The sequence below is a fragment of the Paramisgurnus dabryanus genome, chromosome 4 (assembly GCF_030506205.2).
Source record: "Paramisgurnus dabryanus chromosome 4, PD_genome_1.1, whole genome shotgun sequence".
NCBI lineage: Eukaryota > Metazoa > Chordata > Actinopteri > Cypriniformes > Cobitidae > Paramisgurnus > Paramisgurnus dabryanus.
Window position 1 is genome coordinate 4,454,544 of NC_133340.1, and position 22,897 is coordinate 4,477,440.

The following is a 22,897-nucleotide window of genomic DNA, read 5'->3' on the forward strand; positions in this document are numbered from 1 at the left end:
GACGGATAAAATGTTTATATAGAAGCAATTATAATAAACAGAGTTAAGCCTTAGGGCTTCACAGTTAATGTTCGGCAGCCATAGATTGCAAATGCAATGTCATTGAAAGCATTTATGTGCTATATATGTTGAAAAAATGTTTAAGACTTGGATCATCTTTACTTGCGTAACACAATGGGGGTGTTGTATGTTATACACACTGGAATAGAGGAGAAAGATTCACACACTATATAGCACACTGGTAAATTATTATTTTGAACAGATGGCCTACTGCATTAGGACATTTCTGATGTTTGTTTGATCTGAGCTGCTAAGAAGCTGATAGCAGTGTTAGAATCAGGTTAAAACAGAAGGGCATGCAGGTTTAACTCTGGATCAGTAATCTTGATTTAAAACACAGTTACCAAAGACACAATACAGTCAGTCGTTTAAATACTGCCACCTGCTGGTAGAAAGGGGGAACAGTTTGGTGGAAACCACATTAAATATTAATTTAATTATATAATATAGCGCTAACAGTAACAACTCTGCGCTAACAGTAACCACTAAGTCTATTTATTTATTTATTGATTTTTTTCTTCTAACGTTACTCTGGTGCTGCATATTATCATGACCGGCTTTTATTTTGATAGGCTGTATTTACTATAACTTCCGCGTCACGTGGCCAACCTGTCTTTCTTTTAATGTAGATCTTCAAACGGAGAAATGAAAAAAGGAATTTCCAAAAACCAAAATCGGACCGTTATTTGAATTTGGTTTAGTCGTTTTTCGTTTTTAGATTCAGAAATCAAAAACGGAAGAACGGCTCTTATTTTAGCGGTTTTTGTTTTTTAGTTTGAAACGACAAACGAAAAACGTGTGGTTTCTAGTTATTTTGTTTTTTGGTGTAAACGAAAAAACAAACTATCAAAACGTACACGGACCACCAAGGATCCGCAACAATTGGCGAGTGGTTGCTGTGCTTTCAGACGTCTGAGCAATAAATACAACAGCACGTGTATTGGGCGGTCACTGCCACACGGTATTCACGTGGCTATTAGGACAACCAAAACAGCACGAAGCGCTGAATGTAACACATTTGTATCCAGACGCTGAATTCATACATAATCACGCAGCCATGGACCTTGAAGTGGAATCTGCAGAGTAAGTTGCCATTATTTCATTTTTATGTATTATACATATTATTCACCCCTGGCTCTATTAATGTTCCCACTTAAACGTAAAGCGTTGTGGTGCTTGGCTCTGACGAGGTTGAACAGTCCATCTTTTAAATCGCTTTGTTTAGGCATTTCCTAAATGAATTATTGTGAATGTAAGGGAACCGAGAGCAAATTAACTCCTGATTGGCGACTGGTTTACCAAAGCTATCATAATAAAACACCAGAATTTTTTATGTTTTTAATCTTCAGGCATAACCCACAATAAAACTCTAGGACAAAAATATTAGTATTTACTTTAGTAAACTGTAGTAAATTATGGTATAGTGTTGTAAATCACTGTATTATTATATAAACTGATGGACTGTAGCAAATATTCTAGTATATTTTAATTATTATTGTAAGATTTAAAAACACGGTAGTACGGCAGTCTTACAGAGTGCTATAATTAATAAAGTACTTAAACATTAAATGTGAAAAATGTATGGAGAACATTAATTTATTAAAATCTCTCGCGTCAACGTTATGGGATGTTTGTTTACAATCGTAAACAATCCTAATACTAGTAAACGTCTGTAAAGCAAGATGATCGCGCGCACACAATGCAAAGAGCCGCGTTAATTTTTGTGTGTCGCGTTTCGCAGCGTGATTCGTCTGATCATGCAGTATCTGAAGGAGAATAATCTGCACCGCACACTGGCGATGCTTCAGGAGGAGACGACCGTATCTCTGCATACAGTGGACAGCATTGACAGCTTCATCACAGACATCAACAGCGGACACTGGGATATTGTGTTGCTCGCAATCCAGTATCTGAAACTTCCCGACAAGCTGCTCATTGATCTCTATGAACAGGTTGGTTACACATAGGTTTAACCTGTTTTCTTTTAGTTTCCACATGAAACTAAATCCATTCTTCATTCTGATTGGTTGACGTTCTGAAGGTGTACATTATTTTTCAGTAAATGCACAGCTATGAAGTAGTTCCAGGTCTGTCGACCGCATTAAACTTCCATATCACTATGCCAAGTTTAACTTGAAATAATGGGTTTATTTAACCTTTAACTGTCACAGGCCCATATGTGGGCCCACATTGTTTACATAACTATCAAACCGATAGAAGCTTATTCTAAACTAAAATAATGACAAACTTTATATATTGTGAAAAGCTTTAGAACTGTAGTTTTCATATTTCATCCCCATTTAGCAAAAGTAATGGGATGGTGAGAGCAATTTTCTAAAATGGCACGGGCCCTCAGGTGGGCTCACTTGTTATTACATATTTATAGCACTAATATCTATTATAAATCTTTGGAAATCTTGACAACCTATATATCATTGCAAAACTGTAAGAATCTAGTTTTCATATTTCAAATCTTTTTGCAGTAACAATAATGCAGTGACAGTTATGTATTAATTTGTGACTAATTAAGCTTTTGTGATTTTAACTTGAAATTTGGATGAAAACTAGTTTAAAGGCGGGGTGCATGATTTTTGAAAAACACTGTGGAAAAGGGAGTCAGGCCGACATCTACTAAACGACATCGTTGCCTGGGTTGCGTATGTGTGGGGGCGGTCTATTAAAGAAGGCCCAGATTCTATTGGGGCGTTTTTGTTTAGGTGATTTGAAATGTCAACTTTGGCTTTCAGAGATCATGCACCCCGCCTTTAAACTTTAATTTTTAGCATTTTGGGCATAAAACATTTTAATTTTTTATATATAAATTGTATACTTTGCTGCATTATTGTTATTTATCAATTTAAAGGAATAGTCTATCCTTTTCCTTATTGAACTATGTTATCACCTTAACTAAGAAGAGTTGATTGATACATCTATCATCTTAGTGCGTGCACGTAAGCGCTGTGGCGCGCTGCGACACTTTGATAGCATTTAGCTTAGCCCCATTCATTCAATGGTACCAAACAGAGATAAAGTTAGAAGTGAAGTTTTAAATCCGCTTAGAAAAGCGCTACGTTTTATTTTGTGCCACCATACTTGCTCGTATAACTACTCGTCTTAAATAGGAAAAACGTTGATGTGTTTGGTCACTTCTAACTTTATCTCTGTTTGGTACCATTGAATGAATGGGGCTAAGCTAAATGCTATCGAAGTGTCGCAGCGCGCCACAGCGCTTACGTGCACGCACTAAGATGATAGAGGTATGTATCAACTGTTCTTATTTAAGGTAATAACATAGTTTAATATGGAAAAAGGATAGACTATTCTTTTAATAACAACCACAGACACTTCAGTAAAAAACTGTAGTGTGTCTTCTTTAAAAAGAGACCAAGGTTAGGCCTTTAGACCAAAGAATGCTAGAGTTAGATTAATTTGTAGGTGCACATAACCTTTTTACCACCCCACTCAAAAAGTGGGTTAATTTGAACAAATAATGCATAAGAATGTGTTGCAAAATGAATAAATTGTTGTGTTTTTTTGTGTGAATAATTTAATTCCTCGTCGTCATTTACGTAAGTAAGTAAGTTTACTATAGTAAATTCTAAAATACTTTTTCATGCAGGTTCCTGTAGCTCACTTGCTGCTAGAGCATTGTGCTAGCAGTGCAAAAGTCATAAGTTCAATCCCAAAAAAACATACCTATACAATGTATAGCTTAAATTCTCTGTAAACAACAGAGATCAGATTCTACAATGCTAAACATGCTCATACAGATCAGCATAACATTCCCAGCTATTAGAATTTTTCGGTTTATTAATTATTTCCATGCATTGACTCCAACTGTACTGTTAGACACTTTATTAGGTGTTCAAACAGTAATGACAGCTAACTTCATTGTCTGTAGTTTTTAAAACGATGTCAGACCTTAAGATCTTTTCATGCATTTGGCTTTGTTGCTCTGTGCATAGATTGTGCTGGAGTTGATTGAGTTGGGGGAACTGGGGGCTGCCCATTGTTTACTTATGCAAACGGATCCCATGATCATGTTAAAGCACACACAACCTGAGCGCTACTCACACATGGAGAATCTTCTCAACCAGCCTTACTTTGACGCACAAGAGGTAAGTCTAATGGTGTAGTATAAATTGTATATTAGGTCATTCGTTAATGCACTATGAAAGATTACTGGATTAATGGCTTGGTGAGATAAAGAGTATTTAATGGCTCAGAATACATTTTTGCACTTTATGCTGCATATCTAATGCTAAAGTGGGTGCATGATAATAATATTAGATGTGTAAGATGTATAAAACCATATACATATAATTGAACTTGTTTCTCGTCAGGCATATCCAGCGGGCAGTAGCAAAGAGAAACGCAGACAGGCCATCGCTCAAGCTTTTGCTGGAGAAGTTTGTTTGGTGCCACCGTCTCGCCTCATGGCTCTGCTGGGCCAGGTATGTTCTCGATCTTTTATTATTTTATATTAGGACTGGTAACGTTGATTCCTGTACACCTGTGTTTGCTTTAAATAGGGCCGTATATGTGAGGGGGCTCTTTACAGATTGCAAGAGACCAAAGCACTAAGGCAGTTTGGGTCATTAGCAATGCTGGTATGTATATTATTTTGAGTAATCTCTTTTATTAGACCAGTGTTTCCCAACTATACAGCCCCTGTTCCACCCAAACCAATTCAGTGTATTAGTAGTACGTCAAAAATCTGTTCATCCATCTGTTTTTTTTCTACAATTTAGTCTTTAAAGTGGCAACAACACCAGGGACTTTTACCTCCGGGTATGTCATTGGATCTGTTCCGCGGCAAAGGTGCATTAAAGGACATGGAGGAAGAGCATTTCCCTACACAGCTGAGTCGCCTTATAAAGGTTCAGTAACACAACAGTATAATATTCTGGCTGATCACATGGGAATTCGTAACTAAGATGGCTTATTTGTATGAACTTGTATGATTATTTGAAGGCAAAAATAAAGTCACAACCCTAAGCATAAGTCACTGGCGCAAAAAGCAGATTGGGTAACACTTTACTTGAAGGGGTGTTCATAAGACTGACATGACATAGTCATAATTATGACATGACCTGTGTCATAAACACAAAGGAGATTTTCTGCACGTTTATGACAACTAAATGTCCTAAATGTAATTAAAATGTCCTTAAGTGTTTATACTCTGTCATATAGTTTTATAACAGCGTCATGAATATTTTTCTTGACCTCAACTACAGTGGCACACATATAATTTGTCATTAAAATGTCATTAAGTGTTAATACTCTGTCATATAGTTTAAAAATAGCATCATGCATATTCTTCAGTTCATAATGTTTTTTTAAGTTTCCTCAATGTGTTTAATAAATAAAATCAATCTTCCAATAATAATATAAATAATAATTAAAATTGAGAAAAAATTTAATTGTGAAGAAGAACAAGTTATTTTAGTTTTCAGTTTTTTATGTATTGTGCACATACATAAAGTTAAGTAAGATCTTTTGATGGTCTGTTTCATTTTGTTAAGGTATTTAAAATTATTTGACATAGTATTAACACTTTTACATTTAACACATGATATTTAAATGACAGTTTAATTTAATGTTAACACACAAAGCTAGGTAGTTTCTTAAGTTTGATAATTATTTTGCTATGTCATGTTTATGACAGATTTATGACAATTTATGATGTATTGGTTTATGTCAAGTTGTCATAACAAAGACATTTCAAACAATGTCATCTTTGCACTAAAAATGACATTAAACAAATGACACTTAATAACAGTTGCCATATACGTGCATAAAATCTCCTTCATGTTTATGCCACGTTCATGTCATGATTATGGTGTCAGGTCAGTCTTCTGAAAACCCCTTCAAGTAAAGTGTTACCCCAGATTGTCCTAAAATGTAAGAATCAATACGAATTCATACAAATTGGCTATTTCATAAAATTGTTACAAATTGCATTGAGATTGTGTTGTACTATCTCTGTTTTAGCAGAAATATGTTATGAATATTACAGTATGCCTGTCTGCATTAGAAGCAAGTAGACATCATGTCAGATGGTCATACGTGACTATCTCAGCATATGCACATTTTAATTGCTTTTGTAACCTGAGGGGTTTCTCTGTGTCCTGTACTCTTCCAATTCTACTTTGCTCACTGTGACACTGCACGTTTGGAATAATGTCAATGTGCTAACATTTTAAGGAACTACTAGTGACTCAAGGCAAAGCTGGCATGTTTTAGGTGACCTTGATCACTTTGAAGTGTTCAGATATATTGTGAAAGGAAACCTAATCATTGTTTTGAATTTTCTGTTTGCGTATCTGTGTACATCTGTTATATAGTTTGGGCCAAAGTCTCATGTAGAGTGTGCTCGGTTCTCTCCTGATGGACAATACCTTATCACTGGTTCTGTTGATGGTTTCATTGAGGTCTGGAACTTCACCACTGGTAAAATTAGGAAGGTGAGTATGTGAGAAACCCTAATAAATGATAAACGATGAAGCGTATAACCAACTGATTGCATTCACAACAAGGTCAGTGTATATTCAGGGTATACTGTATGTGGAATTTCAGATGTTTTTTATGTAACTTTTATAGAACTGAAAGTAACTTGCAATTATTAGTGTTCCTGTAGCTCAGTGGGTTCGATCCCGGGAACACACATATGATAAAATGTATGCATTGTAATGCACTGTTAGTCGCTTTGGGAAAAAAACGTCTGCTAAATGTTTTTATATATATTGTGTCTGCTCATTGTTTTTGTCTTAAATTTGATTTTATTTGTCCTTTATTTAACCAGGAGAAAAACAACTCGCTGAGATGTAAAACCTCTTTTACAGGAGTATTCTGGCCAAGATGAAAAGCAATTATACAAACATGACAACATACAATTATATATCCAGCATAAAATATAAAACCAATTCATTTTAAAAAATATAACATTTTGTTTCTGTGAAACCAAGCTTTGCATGGGGAAAGGATCCAGTATTTTTAAAGGTAAAGGATCCAGCATTTAAGTATTTAGCATTTTATGAAAACAAATCTTGTCAAAATCTTATCATAAACCAGAGAAGGTTTAAACCATATTCACACCACACTTTGATCTCAGAAAACTTCCATAAAATTTTCAGAGAGCCTTCTGTGTGGACACAAACACGTTCGCTCCCCTAAAGGGTACCTATAACATCGCCGTAACATTAATGGAAAGCGTTCTGTGTGAACAAAATGCAGAATCAATGCCATAAGCAGCGTGCCGTAGTGAGGACAAGTATAGATCAAGAAGAAGAAGAAATATCCCTAAACTGGACTGAAGCAGAGATCAGGGAGCTCGTCACGATTCGCTCTGAAGCTGAGATCATTCACCAGTATAAAAGAACAACACGTCATGCTCTCTTTTATGATGAAAAATGCATATGTGTGGTTTCTCGAGAGAGAAATCACGGATAATAAGCAAACTTCAGACGCTGTGGAAAAACCTACCAAGTGTAGGACTGTAAATACGTCATGTGTCTTTGTAGCATGGATTCCGGAAAATCAGTGTGAATGAACAAAATTTAAACGATCCTGGCCACGCATTTTCTGTTTATATTCCGTTATCTCTGTGTGAAAAGGGCATTAGAGTAGGCTATTATTAATGACAAGGTGTTGGTTTGGTGGTTCTTTGCTAACAACAGCTGTTTTTTTTCTATAAAAGTAGCTTCACATAAATTGTCTTTTATCTGGATAACATGAGGTAACTAGTTTTCAGAGAGTGGACAAAAGAGAATCAGTTGTTTATCACCTTCCTCTGAATTATAGAAACCATAAGAGATGGTAACATTCATCTCTAGCTGCTAAAGAGCAGTCTTTGATTCTTGTTGTTTTAAAGTGAAAGTGACGTGATTGTCAAGTAACCCATGCTCGAAATGTGATTCTCATCCTCATGTTTTTCTAAACCTGTATGAACACAAAAGAAGATATTTTGAGAAATGATGGTAAACACACAGCATATAGTGTCCATTGACTTCCATAATAGGAAAAATATTTTGGAAGTATTGAGATAAATGATGAAGATTAAATTCCATCAATTTTTTTTATTCCTACTATGGAAGTCAATGGACAACATGAGGATGAGTAAATGATGACAGAATTTTCATTTTTCGGTGAACTATCCCTTCAACCAAAGCAGTGAGTAGTAAACATATTTCATTTCAACTTACTATGATTTATCTTGACAAGAGATGAGTTGCTACTACTTACAAAATGAAGATAAGTAAAAGATAAGTAATAACAACTCATCTCTAAGGCAACAAATAGTTCAACATTACTCTAATGTTAACAAATATATATCCTATTATATATATATATATACACACACTCACCTAAAGGACTATTAGGAACACCATATTAATATTGTGTTTTACCGCCTTTCGTCTTCAAAACTGCCTTAATTCTACCTGGCATTGATTCAACAAGGTGCTGAAAGCATTCTTTAGAAATGTTGGCCCATATTGATAGGATAGCATCTTGCAGTTGATGGAGATTTGTGGGATGCACATCCAGGGCACGAAGCTCCCGTTCCACCACATCCCAAAGATGCTCAATAGACCTTTCTCACAACTTCCGTATTTATGACCGGAAATAAGCAATCGTCGCGGAAATCTACTTCCTCCGCAGTCAAGGCAATGTAAAAAGCCGTATCTGTTCCATCAATTCCCTGTTGATGGTGAAGTTAGACAGAAGTGGATTCAGGCTATCCGGCGAGACTAATGAAGTAAAGATGTGTCGTTTTAGTTAACAGTTCAGTAACAGTTAGACTCGCTCTCTACTTACCTAGAAATTTATGGACAAATTCTTCATGGAAAAAGTTTTCCTCCATTAGTCTTGTCACATCAGCAAATGTAATATTTGGCAAATCCGTTAACGAAGTTGTGTAGACTCTTTGATCCATTTAAAACTTGCCCGGGTTTATGTTTTTCTAGTGTGTTGACGCTTGACAGGAACTCCGCTTACACGACGATTACGTATTTCCGGTTACTGTGAGAAAGGTCTATTGGGTTGAGATCTGGTGACTGTGGGGGCCATTTTAGTACAGTGAACTCATTGTCATAGAAGCCAATTTGAAATGATTCGAGCTTTGTGACATGGTGTATTATCCTGCTGGAAGTAGCCATCAGAGGATGGGTACATGGTGGTCATAAAGGGATGGTCATGGTCAGAAACAATGCTCAGGTTGGTTGTGGCATTTAAATGATGCCCAATTGGCACTAAGGGGCCTAAAGTGTGCCAAGAAAACCCCACACCATTACACCACCACCACCAGCCTGCACAGTGGTAACAAGGCATGATGAATCCATGTTCTCATTCTGTTTACGCCAAATTCTGACTCTACCATCTGAATGTCTCAACAGAAATCGAGACTCATCAGACCAGACAACATTTTTCCAGTCTTCAACTGTCCAATTTTGGTGAGCTCGTGCAAATTGTACCCGGTGGGGTCTTCTGCTGTTGTAGCCCATACGCCCCAAGGTTGTGCGTGTTGTGGCTTCTCAAATGCTTTGCTGCATACCTCGGTTGCAACAAGTGGTTATTTCAGTCAAAGTTTATCTTCTATCAGCTTAAATCAGTCGGTCGATTCTCCTCTGACCTCTAGCATCAACAAGGCATTTTTGCCCACAGGACTGCCGCATACTGGATGTTTTTCCCTTTTCACACCATTCTTTGTAAACACTAGAAATGGTTGTGCGTGAAAATCCCAGTAACTGAGCAGATTGTGAAATACTCAGACCGGACCGTCTGGCACCAACAACCATGCTACGCTCAAAATTGCTTAAATCACCTTTCCTTCCCATTCTGACATTCAGTTTGGAGTTCAGAAGATTGTCTTGACCAGGACCACACCCCTAAATGCATTGAAGCAACTGCCATGTGATTGGTAGATTAGATAATTGCATTAATGAGAAATTGAAAAGGTGTTCCTAATAATCCTTTAGGTGAGTGTGTGTGTGTGTGTGTGTGTGTGTGTGTGTGTGTGTGTGTGTGTGTGTGTGTGTGTGTGTGTGTGTGTGTGTGTCATAAAGTTTAAAAAGCAACCTGCTCTAACCATAAACCTTAACTACCCCTGATGTCGGCTTTCCCTATTTTGTTTAATTTTTAGTGCATCCAAGCATCTTTCATTTGACAACAGTGGCCACTCATCTAGTGAGAGAAATGAATGAAAGACTTCTTTGAAAGCTATTAATGGAAATGTATGATTATATAGACATAAACCATAGTCTGTATTGTTGTTTAATATGCATTTAACCTGATTCTCGCGATCATACAGCTCAAGGACATCACCTTGACACATAGAATGGATAACACACGTGTGCCATCCAAGGCTAATTTTGTAGAGCTGAAAAAAGTTTTACATTTAGTTTACATCTTCATTTACACGAGTGCCTTGGTTTCTGAACCTCACAGGTATAGAATATGGGTCATTGCAACCTTCTATGATGTAAACCTGGTTGAGTCAAGGCATGATGAAGCCAAAAATAATTATTGCCCTTTTTACAAACATCAGCACTAAAGTGTGTAAGCGTTGCTAGATCTTTTAGTTTTCTGTGTAAGGCTGTATGTGATGATGTGCTTCTATTAGCAATGAGAATGATAACACGTTTGCATATTTCATCATGTGTTGGATCTTACATTTGAATGATTTTGAAATGTATTTATTATCCCTCCATTATTAGACGCAATCCATAGTATATGTGTGACGGAAGATTATGATCATTTGCCTTTCTGTGGTTGTTTCTTGTGCATGTAGGACCTGAAGTACCAAGCCGAAGACAATTTCATGATGATGGATGAGGCCGTTCTGTGTCTGGCAGTAAGTCATGAATCAGACATGATCGCCTCTGGAGCTCAAGATGGAAAGATACAGGTATCCCCCTCACCAATTCGTAGCAACTATATTGATCTTTCTGAAAGTTTATATATATATATAATTTATAATATTTGTCTATAACAAAATGCATTATTTGAACTATTCACTGAAAACCACTTTTACTGTATAGCTTGAGGTCACTGTAAGGGACCTTATTCTCATAGGGCAGTAGGTCTGTAGGCAAACCTTATTAAAGCCCTCGAATCTCTTAAATGTTCAGCTTTCTAATCACATTGCATCTAATTACAGTATAGTTGTGACTGCAGTTTTTCATTAGTATGCAAAAACATACAAGCACAGTATGACTTTCTAAACAGTGAAATCTCATGTTATTAGCAAATAGATCATATAGTCAGCCCAGTTAAAAGAGTTTAATCCAACTCCATTTTGTCTGATGTCTGATATGATCACTATGCTGTTCCAGGTATGGAGGATTATGAATGGCCAGTGCCTGCGGAGGTTTGAGCGAGCTCACAGCAAAGCTGTAACCTGTGTCTGCTTCAACAAGGACAGCAGTCAACTGCTAAGTGCCTCCTTTGACCAAGTCATCAGGTCTATTTACTATTATTACATTATTAAGCAAAAAATCTTATTTCATTTGCAAATCTAATCCCATCCCACTGCTCCATTTCCATGCTTAGCGTTGATCTTTTTCAGCGAGCGTGTTTAACAGATTAATGCCATTAAACGAATCTCCTGTTCACACTGTGATCATAAGAGAAATGTGGACAAATTGTAGGCTACCTTTTGAAACGCTTTGACTGTAACTGCGAAGGCGGGGAGGAAATATTAAATGGTGGTCTGGATGCGAAGCATCATCAGGAATATTCCATCGCAAGCCCAGACTCAGTATCTCTCGCTTTTTCTCTCTCAGGCCTGACTGCAGTTCCTGTATAGCTGGATGTCAGTTTTAGGCTCTCATGTGGGTGGAAAGAAGCGTGATTGGTCACGTGCGAGAGAGAGTCAAAGCATGATAATGTGTTTCTGCTTTATGCTCTGCTACCCAAGGAGCAAAGTGGGGCTGACTGAGGCGGACGTTTGGTAATTTTAGCTTCTTAGTCGGAAAGGAAAGGGGAGGGGTGAAGTGGCAAGCTTCACTGCGATTGGCCCCTTATTGGGAAACACTAGCCCCACCCGTTTTGCAATAGATTGGATTTATCCTCTATGTAGTGTGTGAGGCAGACACGTGCTTGCCAGGCTGGGACTAAAGATGATGTATACATTTTTTAGCTTTAAAAATGAGTTTTTTCCTGTGTAGTGTACATAATTGCTCATGTCTGGCTTAGTTGGCTTAAATATTTTGTGTGTTTTAATATCAAACGATTGCCTCGGTATGTGCACATCACACAAGACGATTTATGTATTCTATTTACCCATGCATGTTGCATTGTTGTTATTGTTTATGATGTAGACAAATTTCTAAAGAACATGACGTGGGCTAAGCATCATTAGGAATATTCTGTAACTTGGCAAGACCCAAACTCTCTCACAAACACACACACACACCTGCTTTATCTCTCAGTCCTTACTGCAGCAGTTCTGCGGCTGGGCGGCAATGCTGGAATCGTGTGCCTAGTCAGTGCATGTGGGTGGAATTTTTATGTGCACTGGAAACAGTGTTTTTAAGACGCTTGAATCACATTGCAAGTTGCAGACAAAGGTTATGTGTTTTTTGTAATGACCTTGATGTTTGACATCAATTTGTTTGTGTTATGATGATAATGGATTCATGATATGTTTTGGTTTTGTCTTTATGAGATCATGTTGGGTTTAGTGTATTTGCTTATCTAATGTTATAGTTGTCATTCTTTCCCCAGTGCAAGATTACAAAGACATTTGTAATGAAAAAGTAATTTTACCCGAAAATGAATATCTAAGTGTAATTTATATTCGTGTGTAGGTTACGCCATAGGCTGTGCGTAGTTCTGCGTAGCCTGACGCGCACTTTACCAAAATTTTAAATAGGGCTGCACGATAAATCGCATGCGATAGTCATGCGTATCTCTTCTGTAAAGCCGGTTCCTAAATCGCCATCATCTGCTCTCAGATGGAGCGGCATTTACTACAACAAGCCTTAGTCCACTTACAAGCTGGGCCATATCGCATACATATCGCAGGCGATACGTCCGCGATAATGAATGCGAAATTGCCCCGATTAATGCAAAATTGCCCCAATTACATTTCTTTCTGCACTCATCAATTGTGTTTAAAACCAACGTTAATTGTCTTTATTTTTTGTTTTTGTCATGCATGGTACGTTTCCACAGACACGTTAAACATTTCACAACTTAATCTTGGCTGCTTGTTTTGTGGTTATTTCAAAAGGTTAGTCATTCACCGTAGTCTCTTATTGGCAATTGTGAAAGTACTCATGTAATCATCCTGATTTAAAATCCTAAGTATCCAACATGTTTTTTATCATCAGGTTGGCGCTGTTTTGCTTGCGAGCATAGCAAAACATAGGGAGGTGTTTTTTTGCAAGCATCCCAGCTAACAGGGAACGTTCCTGTAACTTTGGCTAACATTCTCTAAAGGTTCTCCTTAAGTTATCCAAAAACGTTCTTGCAATAACATTAGTAGAACATTTCTCTTACGTTATCTGCAATTAAAAAAAGTCCTTAAAACGTTAGCATTAGAAACGTTATTATTGTATTGTTAGTGGAACATTCTACACACCTTAGTATTGAAAGCGTTACTATTGTGTATGTAATGTAACATTCCTAAAACCGTAACATTAAAAACGTTGTAAGTGCATAGTTAGCAGAACGTTCTTCATACCCTAGCATTGAAAATGTTACTATTGTGTATGTAATGTAACGTTCTTAAAGGTCACATTCTTCCTGATACCATTTTTAAACCATAGTTAGTGTGTAGTGTTGCTATAATAGTATAAATAATACCTGTAAAATGATAAATCTCAAAGTTCACTGCCAGGTGATATATTTTCTTCAATAGAATTCCTTTTACAAAGCCTACAGCGAACAGCCGGTTTGTATTACAGCCCTCTAATTCTGAATGGAACGTTTCAATAAAGTTTTTGAAAACGTTATTAGAACAATAGAATAACTACAGACTGAACCTTTCTAAAAACGTTTTAAATAACGTTCTTATAACCAAACAATAACGTTAATACTACGTCTAAAAAACTGGACGCTTTTAACGTTCTAAGAATGTTTTAACATAATGTTTTTATAACCTGTTACAAACTTTAAAAAAACGTTCTGAGAACATTAATAAAATTATAGAACATTAATATAACAACAGACTGAACCTTTCTAAAAACTTTTTGAATAACGTTCTTATAACCAAAAAATAATGTTAATAAGAAAGTTCTAAGAACGTTTAAACATAATGTTTTATAACCTGTTACGAACGTTAGAATAACGTTCTGAGAACATCAATATAATGGCGAATGGAACGTTTTAATTAGAACATTAATATAACAACAGACTGAACCTTGTCACATATGTATTAAAACCGTTTTGAATAACATTCTTATAACCAAACATTAACGTTAAAACCCAATTTTTAAGCTACATTCACAAAACCTCAGACTGTTCAAACCGAACTTTCACCTCAAAACAGTTCAATTTGTGCTCAAAACTGAACTATGTTCTCAAATTGTGCCCCGAGTCAATCAAAATTAAAAACGCTATGGAACAGTCACTAAACACTACGTAGAAAAATAGAAAACACAATGCTCATGACATGAAGCTTGAGAAACAAATGTTTATTGTTCACTGTAGGCTAAATGCATGTTGCGAAATAAAAAAAACTGTGCATTTAGCACTAGTACAAAAAGACAAAAAAGAAATCTCGTGCAGAACATGGTCAATCACAGTAGCTCTGATTTCATCAGATATTACTGATCTTCGTCTTCGCTGATTACCTCGACCTGGCTTACTGTATATGTTCCCTCACATAAGCACAAGTGTGATCAATTTTGAGTTGTTGTGTTCAAGTGGTGACACTTGTGCTTTCATTGTGTTTGACTTTTGTCACTTGTGCTCACCATTTTGCAGCACGGGTGCATTACAATGAAAATGTGTTGGCAAGTTGTGTCTAAACAAGTGAAAAGTGCTTATGGTTTTGCCAAAAGAGTGATTGATTCAATCAGTGGGTTCAGGCAACTCAGCATTTGGTTCAGACAATAGGGTTTAGTGTTTTAGCAATTGAGAAAAACTGTAAATGTCCTGTAAGGGGTTGTGTACACCAAAACTTTTACGCCCGCGGCCGGCGCATGTTTTCAATTGTTTCTAATGGAAACTCGGCGTTTTTCAAATAAGCCAGCAGCTAGCGGGTTTTTTTCCGCGCTGAAAACCGGCGCTCTGCGGTTTTTCCGCGCTCGGTGCTGAGCGTCGAGAGTTGAAAGAGATTCAACTTTGGGAGAAAAGCTCCGCTGGTCAATGTCAGTTCTCACACGGCCGCCCAATCACAGTGGAGGAGGGGCGGGACATTACCACAGCAACCAACCGGCTCGCAGCTGAAGTATCACAGCTACCAAAGCGCTCAGCTGAAGAAAGCTGGCACTCAGCTGAAAAACAGCTGGCATTCGGCGTCCTCAAGGCGTTTTCAGCCGCGTTTAAAAGTTTTGGTGTGTCCAGCCCCTAACAAGCTGCAAATATTATACTTTTCCGTTTTTCCGTTTTGAATGCATTTTAAATCAAACTCACATAAATGCATTTTAAATTTAATATTGTAGAAGACTGAGGACTAATCTCTTGCTTGATTATTTCAACAGAAATAGAATTGAATTACAGTAATTATTTAGTAGTGATTATTACACCCATCACTGATTTTTATTCTGGTTTGTTTGATTAGACTTCATGGCTTGAAATCAGGAAAGACATTGAAGGAGTTTAGAGGTCACACTGCTCATGTAAATGATGTTATCTTCTCACACGATGGCCAGCATGTCATTAGTGCATCAGCAGATGGGACGGTAAAGGTAGGTGTTTTTTTGATATAACATTTATATTTCTTTATACTCTTGAATCACCTCTCCTAATGGCTTGTATATCAGATCTGGACCATGAAGACAATGGACTGCACCTGCACAATTAAAACCCCCGATATTCCTGAGGGTATGCACATCACTGTTAACAATGTTATGCTCATCCCGAAAACTCCTGAGCATTTTGTGGTGTGTAACAGGACCAACACGGTTGTAGTTACGAACATTCATGGGCAGGTAAGAACAAGTTACAGTTATGCGATGCTACATAACTGACATAAAGAAAAATACTATATTAAGTAGACTGTTATAAAAATATTTTTGCACAATTTTATGTTTAATAAACTTGGATTTAAAAGTCATTTAAACTGTACTGACTAGTGATGAGTTGCTGTAACTTAATTTCATTTAAGTTGACATAACTAAAGCAAATTTAACTTAATGTAATAAGTTACAGCAACTCAAGAATGAGTAAAGAATGAAAAGTTAAAATTACTTGTTAATCCTAATTGATTAAATGTGCCACCATAGAATAAAAAAAACTTTCCTAATTTTTATGTAAACCTTGTGCATGCAAAAGACTGCTGGAAAAAAGGCCAATCTCAACATAACACCGACTGTGATGTCACAGTCAAGATGTACGCCCCAACATTAAATTACAAAGTTGTAAAAAAATAAAATTCTAGTTGTGGCTGCTGAGTTAGCGTTACATGCTAATTAATGCTATATGCTAGCGTTTAGGCTGAAGTTCTGCTATTGACTTTAGTTGTGTTTTGCAGGTCCATACCGAAAATAAAACAAATAAGGGCTGTCAATAGATTAAAATATTTAATTTAGATTAATCGCATGATTTCATGAGTTAACTCGCGATTAATCGCAAATTAATCTTACATTTTTATCAGTTCTAATCAACATGGATTTGGACAAATATTTATGCTATATGCAAATGTATGTTTACAACAACCTGTTTACATCTTTAACAGAACCGTCAGTCATAGTTTTATATATGATTTTCCCTTTAAAAGACCTTTTTCTTTCTCCATATGCGTTTTCTGGTGCATCATTTGTGAAATGTGCAGGCAAATTGAGTTGGGATGAGAAACTTTTTAAAATTGGATATTTATATTTTACATTCTCTATTAAAAAAAACTTAAAACAATGCATGATTTATTAAATATATGTTTTTCTTTTATTGTTTCATTTTGACATTCAGACAGAATGCAAGGGTTTCATATAATGTTACACAACAGATACTTTTCCAAAACATTCACTTCAGATATAACAGATTATAGGTCCTACTACCTGTGTGAATTCTTGTCAAAACAGATATTTTTAAAACTGTAATTTTGTGTGTATGTGCTTCAGACATCAGCGTAAGGAAGATCACTTTTGAGTCTTGTCACTCTTGATAACTCGTTTAACATCAATCAGGTCGCAAACTTTATGTCTCTAATAATTATTTTAACATCAAGCAAGTCCTGCAGTCTATTTTCTATAATTTCTGCATGCTTTAAAAACGAAACCAAAAGTGGATGAAGACACATCTTTGCTTTAGATTATGGATTTGGGACGGTACACCTCTCAGGAAACGTACAGATAAAGATCATTTTGATGTTTAATGACCATTTAGAACATTGGATTCGCTAGACGAGAGCTTAATGTTCTTATTTTTATAAAAACCTCCAACTCGTCTAGACAGCGCGGGTCACTTGCTGCGTCTCAATTCATCCAGCTGTGGGCTAGACCAAGGGTCAAACTAAAATTTTGTTGTTGCGTTAATTGCACGTAAATAAAATTAGTGCCGTTAAAATGAATTTGTGTTAACGCGTTATTAACGTGTTAATTTTGACAGCCCTAAAAAAACACAAACTTACCATTTAGAAACGTCCATTAACAATCTCCAAACAATTAGTTGTTCATCAAAATCTGTATTTTCGTCTGATACAGACTCAAACATATAAGTAAACATATGTTTACTAATGTGAGCTACTGGCATGAGCCTCAGAGCAGAGCAGAGCTCAATATTGTTATTCATGACCTTTCCAAATAGGGAAAAAATAGACAATTGAATTCAAAGAACAAATTCTAAGGTTGTAAATGGACATGTAAAAACGTTTAATAATGTTACATACGTTCTATGTAAATATCAAAGAACAATTTAACATAATATTTCATAGCATTCTTTGGCACCTTTAAACTTAAAATTGGCTGTGATTTGCTACTTGATAGTAAGGCTTGTTAATAATTACCACTGCTGTTGGCTTTGTTAAAGTATGTAATGTGTGTTGTGATGTTTACTTAACACATATATAATGTATAGGCACTTAAACCATATCCAGCCATATTCAGCAGCCTCACCCACTCTTTTCTTGACTCAGTCACATGTATTTTGTCTCTCTCTGAAGCATGGCTTTAACCTCTTCATGTAGGCTCCACTGCAATGCACATGCTCTCACCCCCCTTCTCTTTCAGGTAATGAGAAGTTTCTGTTCAGGCGTGAGAGAGGGGGCAGACTTTGTCTGCTGCACGTTGTCTCCGCGTGGAGAGTGGATATATTGCGTGGGAGAAGACTATCTGCTGTACTGCTTTAGCGCCATCACTGGCAAACTAGAGAGAACCCTCACGGTACCGTCCGCCCACATACCATGTGCTGCATAGATAAGAGATATTCAGCCTCCAGAGTTTTTACTTTTAGTTAGGTGAACTGTAAGTTCAGTAGGAGGAAGCTGCAACGTTTTAACAAACCAGGATATGTTATTTCCATCACATTTTAAACCATGTATTTTGTTATGTAACATACGTGGTGGAATTAGATTTTTGGATTGAAATTAAAGAGCTCAGATGTAAGAGTTGCTAAACGTCACCACCTCTGTCAAAAATAAAATAATGACATTGACCGAATGCTCTCAAATCTGCTTAAAGAGCCCCTATTTTACATATGTTTTGGTGTAGTATTAGTACATGCTAATTATGTTAACATAATACTAAATTTGTGACAAAAATAATCATTTGATGTGTTCATTCTACACAGGTACATGAAAAAGATGTGATTGGCATAACTCACCACCCCCATCAAAATCTTATTGCCACATACAGTGAGGATGGTCTGCTCAAACTCTGGAAGCCCTGACTTCCTTTCTTCATACTATGGACTCTCAACACTTGCCTTGTGTTACTGTGTACTGGATTTGTGGTACCCCTGCATACACTTATGTCTTTGGGTTTATAAGCCTGCTATGAAATTGATCTTCCATTGAAAATTTTGCAAAGAAAAGTCGCAATTACCTTTTAATTGAATCTTTGCTCCCTGTGCCAAAATATGCCTGTGTGTTGAAAGACGGCAGACGACTCCAGGCCAGAGCTGCAACGGATTCGCACCGGATCTGATTACTTTGGCCTGGATTCGGTGCATATCTGGCCTGGAATCATCAGGGATAAGATGCAGGACGTCTTCAATATCCAAAACTAACAGCATCTGATTTTAGAACGCTAACTTTCCCCTTTAAAAACTGCATGAATGTACTGGTCTATTAATATTATTAAGGGCTTTATAGTATTGTATGTGATGATACCTGCATGCAAGATTTAATCCTATCGAAACTAACGTGATATATGTACCAGTTTTCATTCCTCACCATTCTTGCAGTTTAACATCTTGTCTGTGTTCATATTCATCATTTGACCAAAGGCAAATATTCAGTGTGTACTTTCTCAGAATGTGACCTTGAATGTCAAGGACATGTTGTATTGAGACTCATCGAGGACATTTTCACATATTTGTACTTGTGTACATTTAGAATTCTGATGTGCTTAGAATTCATGTGAAACAATATTGTTTTGATTATATTGGTTTAGTGTGTTTTAACACTTGACCGAGCACATTGTGGTACTTGTACTGCATGCAAAACAACATCTTATGCAGTTATTGCAATACTGTATGGGTTACCTGTGTGGTTTATATTATGAAAATAACCAATTATTTTTATCAAGGATATTCACAAAGTTCTTTGAATATTGGTATAAGATTGCTTTACAGTGTAAATCTGAGTATCCTACCGTGTTGGTAAATTACGTAGTAATATTGCTGCCGTTCAATTTTATTAAATTTCAAGCATGAATAATCAATGAAAAACTTGAAAAGATTGCATCATTAAGTGGTCAGGTGTTAATTGCTTGATTTTTGCTGTAGATTTTCAGCAAACACTGTCCAATAAGTAGACATCTGGTAAAGACATAATGCATACCCAAAATGTGACCTCTGCATTTATCCAATCCCAGTGAGTAGTAAACACACAAACACCCAGAGCAGTGGGCAGTCGCAACCCGCCAGCCATGAGACTCGAACCATTAACTCTCGGGTTACAATCCTGACTCTCTAACCACTAGGCTTGGACCTTTGACTATTCAAACACACAAAGGTTATTTTGCAGGCAAAGGATTACATACTACTATTTAACTTAATTGCCCCACAAACAATTCCTCTGGAGCCCAAAAATACACAAATGATTAAATAACATTGTTACATTTATTTTTATAAATAGAACTACAAATGTAAATGATTATGGTTATAATTAATATTTGCAATTCATTTTAACACAAATTATAAACAAAGGCTTTTCTGCTGGCAGACATAACAGAAATAAAACAATGCAATAACAATAATAGGGTTAAAAGTGCATTTGCCATCTTCAAAAAGGGTTTTGAAATGTAGACCAGAACACAGCTGATCGGAATAAGATGCCGAAAAACATTATACAAAGATGTGCTGCAAAACAATTTATAGCATAGTTTGCCTAAAATGTGCATCGCCATTAATTGTCATTTCCAAATCTAAAATAAATAGGATTCGATTATTTATGCTGTGGATTGCACAAAAAAGCAACATAAGGCTTTAATAATCCTTGGCTATTACGTGTTACCATAATTAAAGTCTGTGTGAAGTTTATTCAAAGAACTGTTTCTAAATATATGATTGGAGTGGTTTCCCAGAAAGGAAAGGGTTTAAATTATCCAGGACTAGGCCTTAGTTATTTTAGGACATCAAGTAGTTTTTACACACAAACCCTACACTATACATTGAAAAAAAAATGATTAATTGAATTTGATAATTTTTTTAATGTAAGTGGTTGCAATCAATTTATTTAAGCTACATTTAAACAAAAAAGATTAGTTAAGTAAAATAAAATAAAACTTTTGTTTAAATGTAGCTTAAATAAATTGATTGCAACCACTTACCTTAAAAAATTCAATGAATATTTTTTTCAGTGTAAACTATACTTGTGTGCATCTTATATGTTAAAATATGTCAGTGCAACGTGTTTTTAAATTAAAGCCACATTTACACATAGCCGAGTATTTAGAGAAACAAATGTTTCCCCGCCTCCGTTTTCAATAATAAAATCGTGCACACAACATCGTTTTCAAAAAACGTGTCATTTACATCAACCAGCATAAATACGCCATCGAGCACCATAATTACTCTGCCAAACCTATGGGCGGCAGTGTAGGGTGAGGAATAAAGCCATGCAAGCCAATCAAAATCCTCAGAATCGACACCAATGAATAACACGAGCGACTTCCTGCTGCACTCACATGACGTTAAGCATTTTCTGGCGCATAATGTGACGTTTCAGAACCTAAAACCCAGTTTCTCCCAGTTGACACAGCAACACATAACCAGGGTTATAAGAAAGCTCCACTTTGGCTGGAGGTTTTGGAAATAATCGTTTTCTGTGATAAAAAGGGGTTTTTGTGTAAATTAGAGGCCAAACCGCAGGGAAATATCTGCGTCTTTCCTTCGTTTAAACAGGGGCTGTTCTTACATGCATTTTAGTCTGAGACTAAGATAAGCCCTGTCCAGGAAACTACCCCTAAAAATGTTAGAAATTATGGATTTCTAAAACACATTACAAAGACTGTATACATTTTCGGAGTTCAGGATTGTACGTGGTCTTAAAATCATGACTCGATGATGCACTGGAGCCACCGAGCATGGCTCCGTCCCAACACAATCACCCATTTAGGTTGTAGCGGTATTTGAAAGTTGAAAAAGACGGCAAGATTTTAATAACTTGTTTTTTTCACTTGCCGGTTATTTATCATTCAAATTTGGCTGGGTGGTTAACACATTTTCTGTGGTGTGACCAACTGAGAACACTTCACATCGGACTTCACACGCACTTTATAAGTCATGGTAAGAGTTGTAACATAAATTGTTGGTATTTGTCCAGGTTAAAAATACAATCCAGTGGGTTAACAGCAGAAGAAACTATTATAATTTTAACAGATAAGGCTTTTAAACTATAGACATTGCAGTCTACCATTTTTATTTTATATTACAACCACCTCCAATTTGAATGCATTTTAATGCAATTGAGGAGGTACTTCAGCTTTCATTAGTTAAAGTTTGACAAAAACGTTTTACAAACTGGCAATAATTAGCAAAATAACATCAATATCAACAAATTATCTTACATGTACTGCACAATTAACCAGCAAAAAAAAACATTATACTACGACAAATGTTTTGTCAAACCAGTGATGAAAATTTGATCTTCAAAGTAAATCAATCTTGAAAGAGAATTTTTTTTTGTTTATGGCACAACCTTCCTAACCTCTAAATGATCAATTTCAATTGCTACATCATTTCCACAAACCCTCTTTTTGGAAACTCTATGGCACCAAGTCTCAAAACTTTAAAAGCACAGATCACCCCAAAAATTGTTTACTCACCCTCCAAGGTTTTTTTTGTGCCATGATATCCTCTTCGTTTTAACTGCGTGCACACGTTTTGGACGAAATATTATTTCCAAACAATAGCAGCGTTTACATGGACGGTAGCAGTTTGTTTTTAATCAGACTAATAGCTCAGTCAAAAAAAAAAAAAAAACAAACATGTTCCCGTGGGAAAAACTATCAGCGCGGATAAAAGGGTATATAACCCTGATATAACCTTTTGATAAACCATTCACAGG

The 22,897-nt window shown here is 36.3% G+C and overlaps 1 protein-coding gene across 1 annotated transcript; it reads left to right on the forward strand.

Moving 5' to 3' along the window:
* The first annotated feature begins 929 nt into the window (after nucleotides 1-929).
* LOC135746657 (WD40 repeat-containing protein SMU1-like) lies at nucleotides 930-22,849 on the forward strand. The gene is made up of 13 exons (XM_065265311.2): nucleotides 930-1,143; nucleotides 1,802-2,012; nucleotides 4,026-4,178; nucleotides 4,404-4,514; nucleotides 4,593-4,670; nucleotides 4,812-4,940; nucleotides 6,408-6,527; nucleotides 10,850-10,966; nucleotides 11,394-11,521; nucleotides 15,791-15,917; nucleotides 15,993-16,160; nucleotides 18,396-18,548; nucleotides 18,955-22,849. The coding sequence occupies exons 1-13, from the start codon at nucleotides 1,118-1,120 to the stop codon at nucleotides 19,051-19,053; spliced, it is 1,620 nt and encodes a 539-aa protein (XP_065121383.1). The 5' UTR covers nucleotides 930-1,117; the 3' UTR covers nucleotides 19,054-22,849.
* The last annotated feature ends 48 nt before the right edge of the window (nucleotides 22,850-22,897 follow it).

Coding starts and splice junctions, on each gene's coding strand:
- LOC135746657 (XM_065265311.2), top strand. CDS start 1,118: ATGGACCTTGAAGTGGAATCTGCAGA. Junction 4,671..4,811: donor TTGGGTCATTAGCAATGCTG/GTATGTATATTA, acceptor TCTACAATTTAG/TCTTTAAAGTGGCAACAACA. Junction 6,528..10,849: donor CCACTGGTAAAATTAGGAAG/GTGAGTATGTGA, acceptor TTGTGCATGTAG/GACCTGAAGTACCAAGCCGA.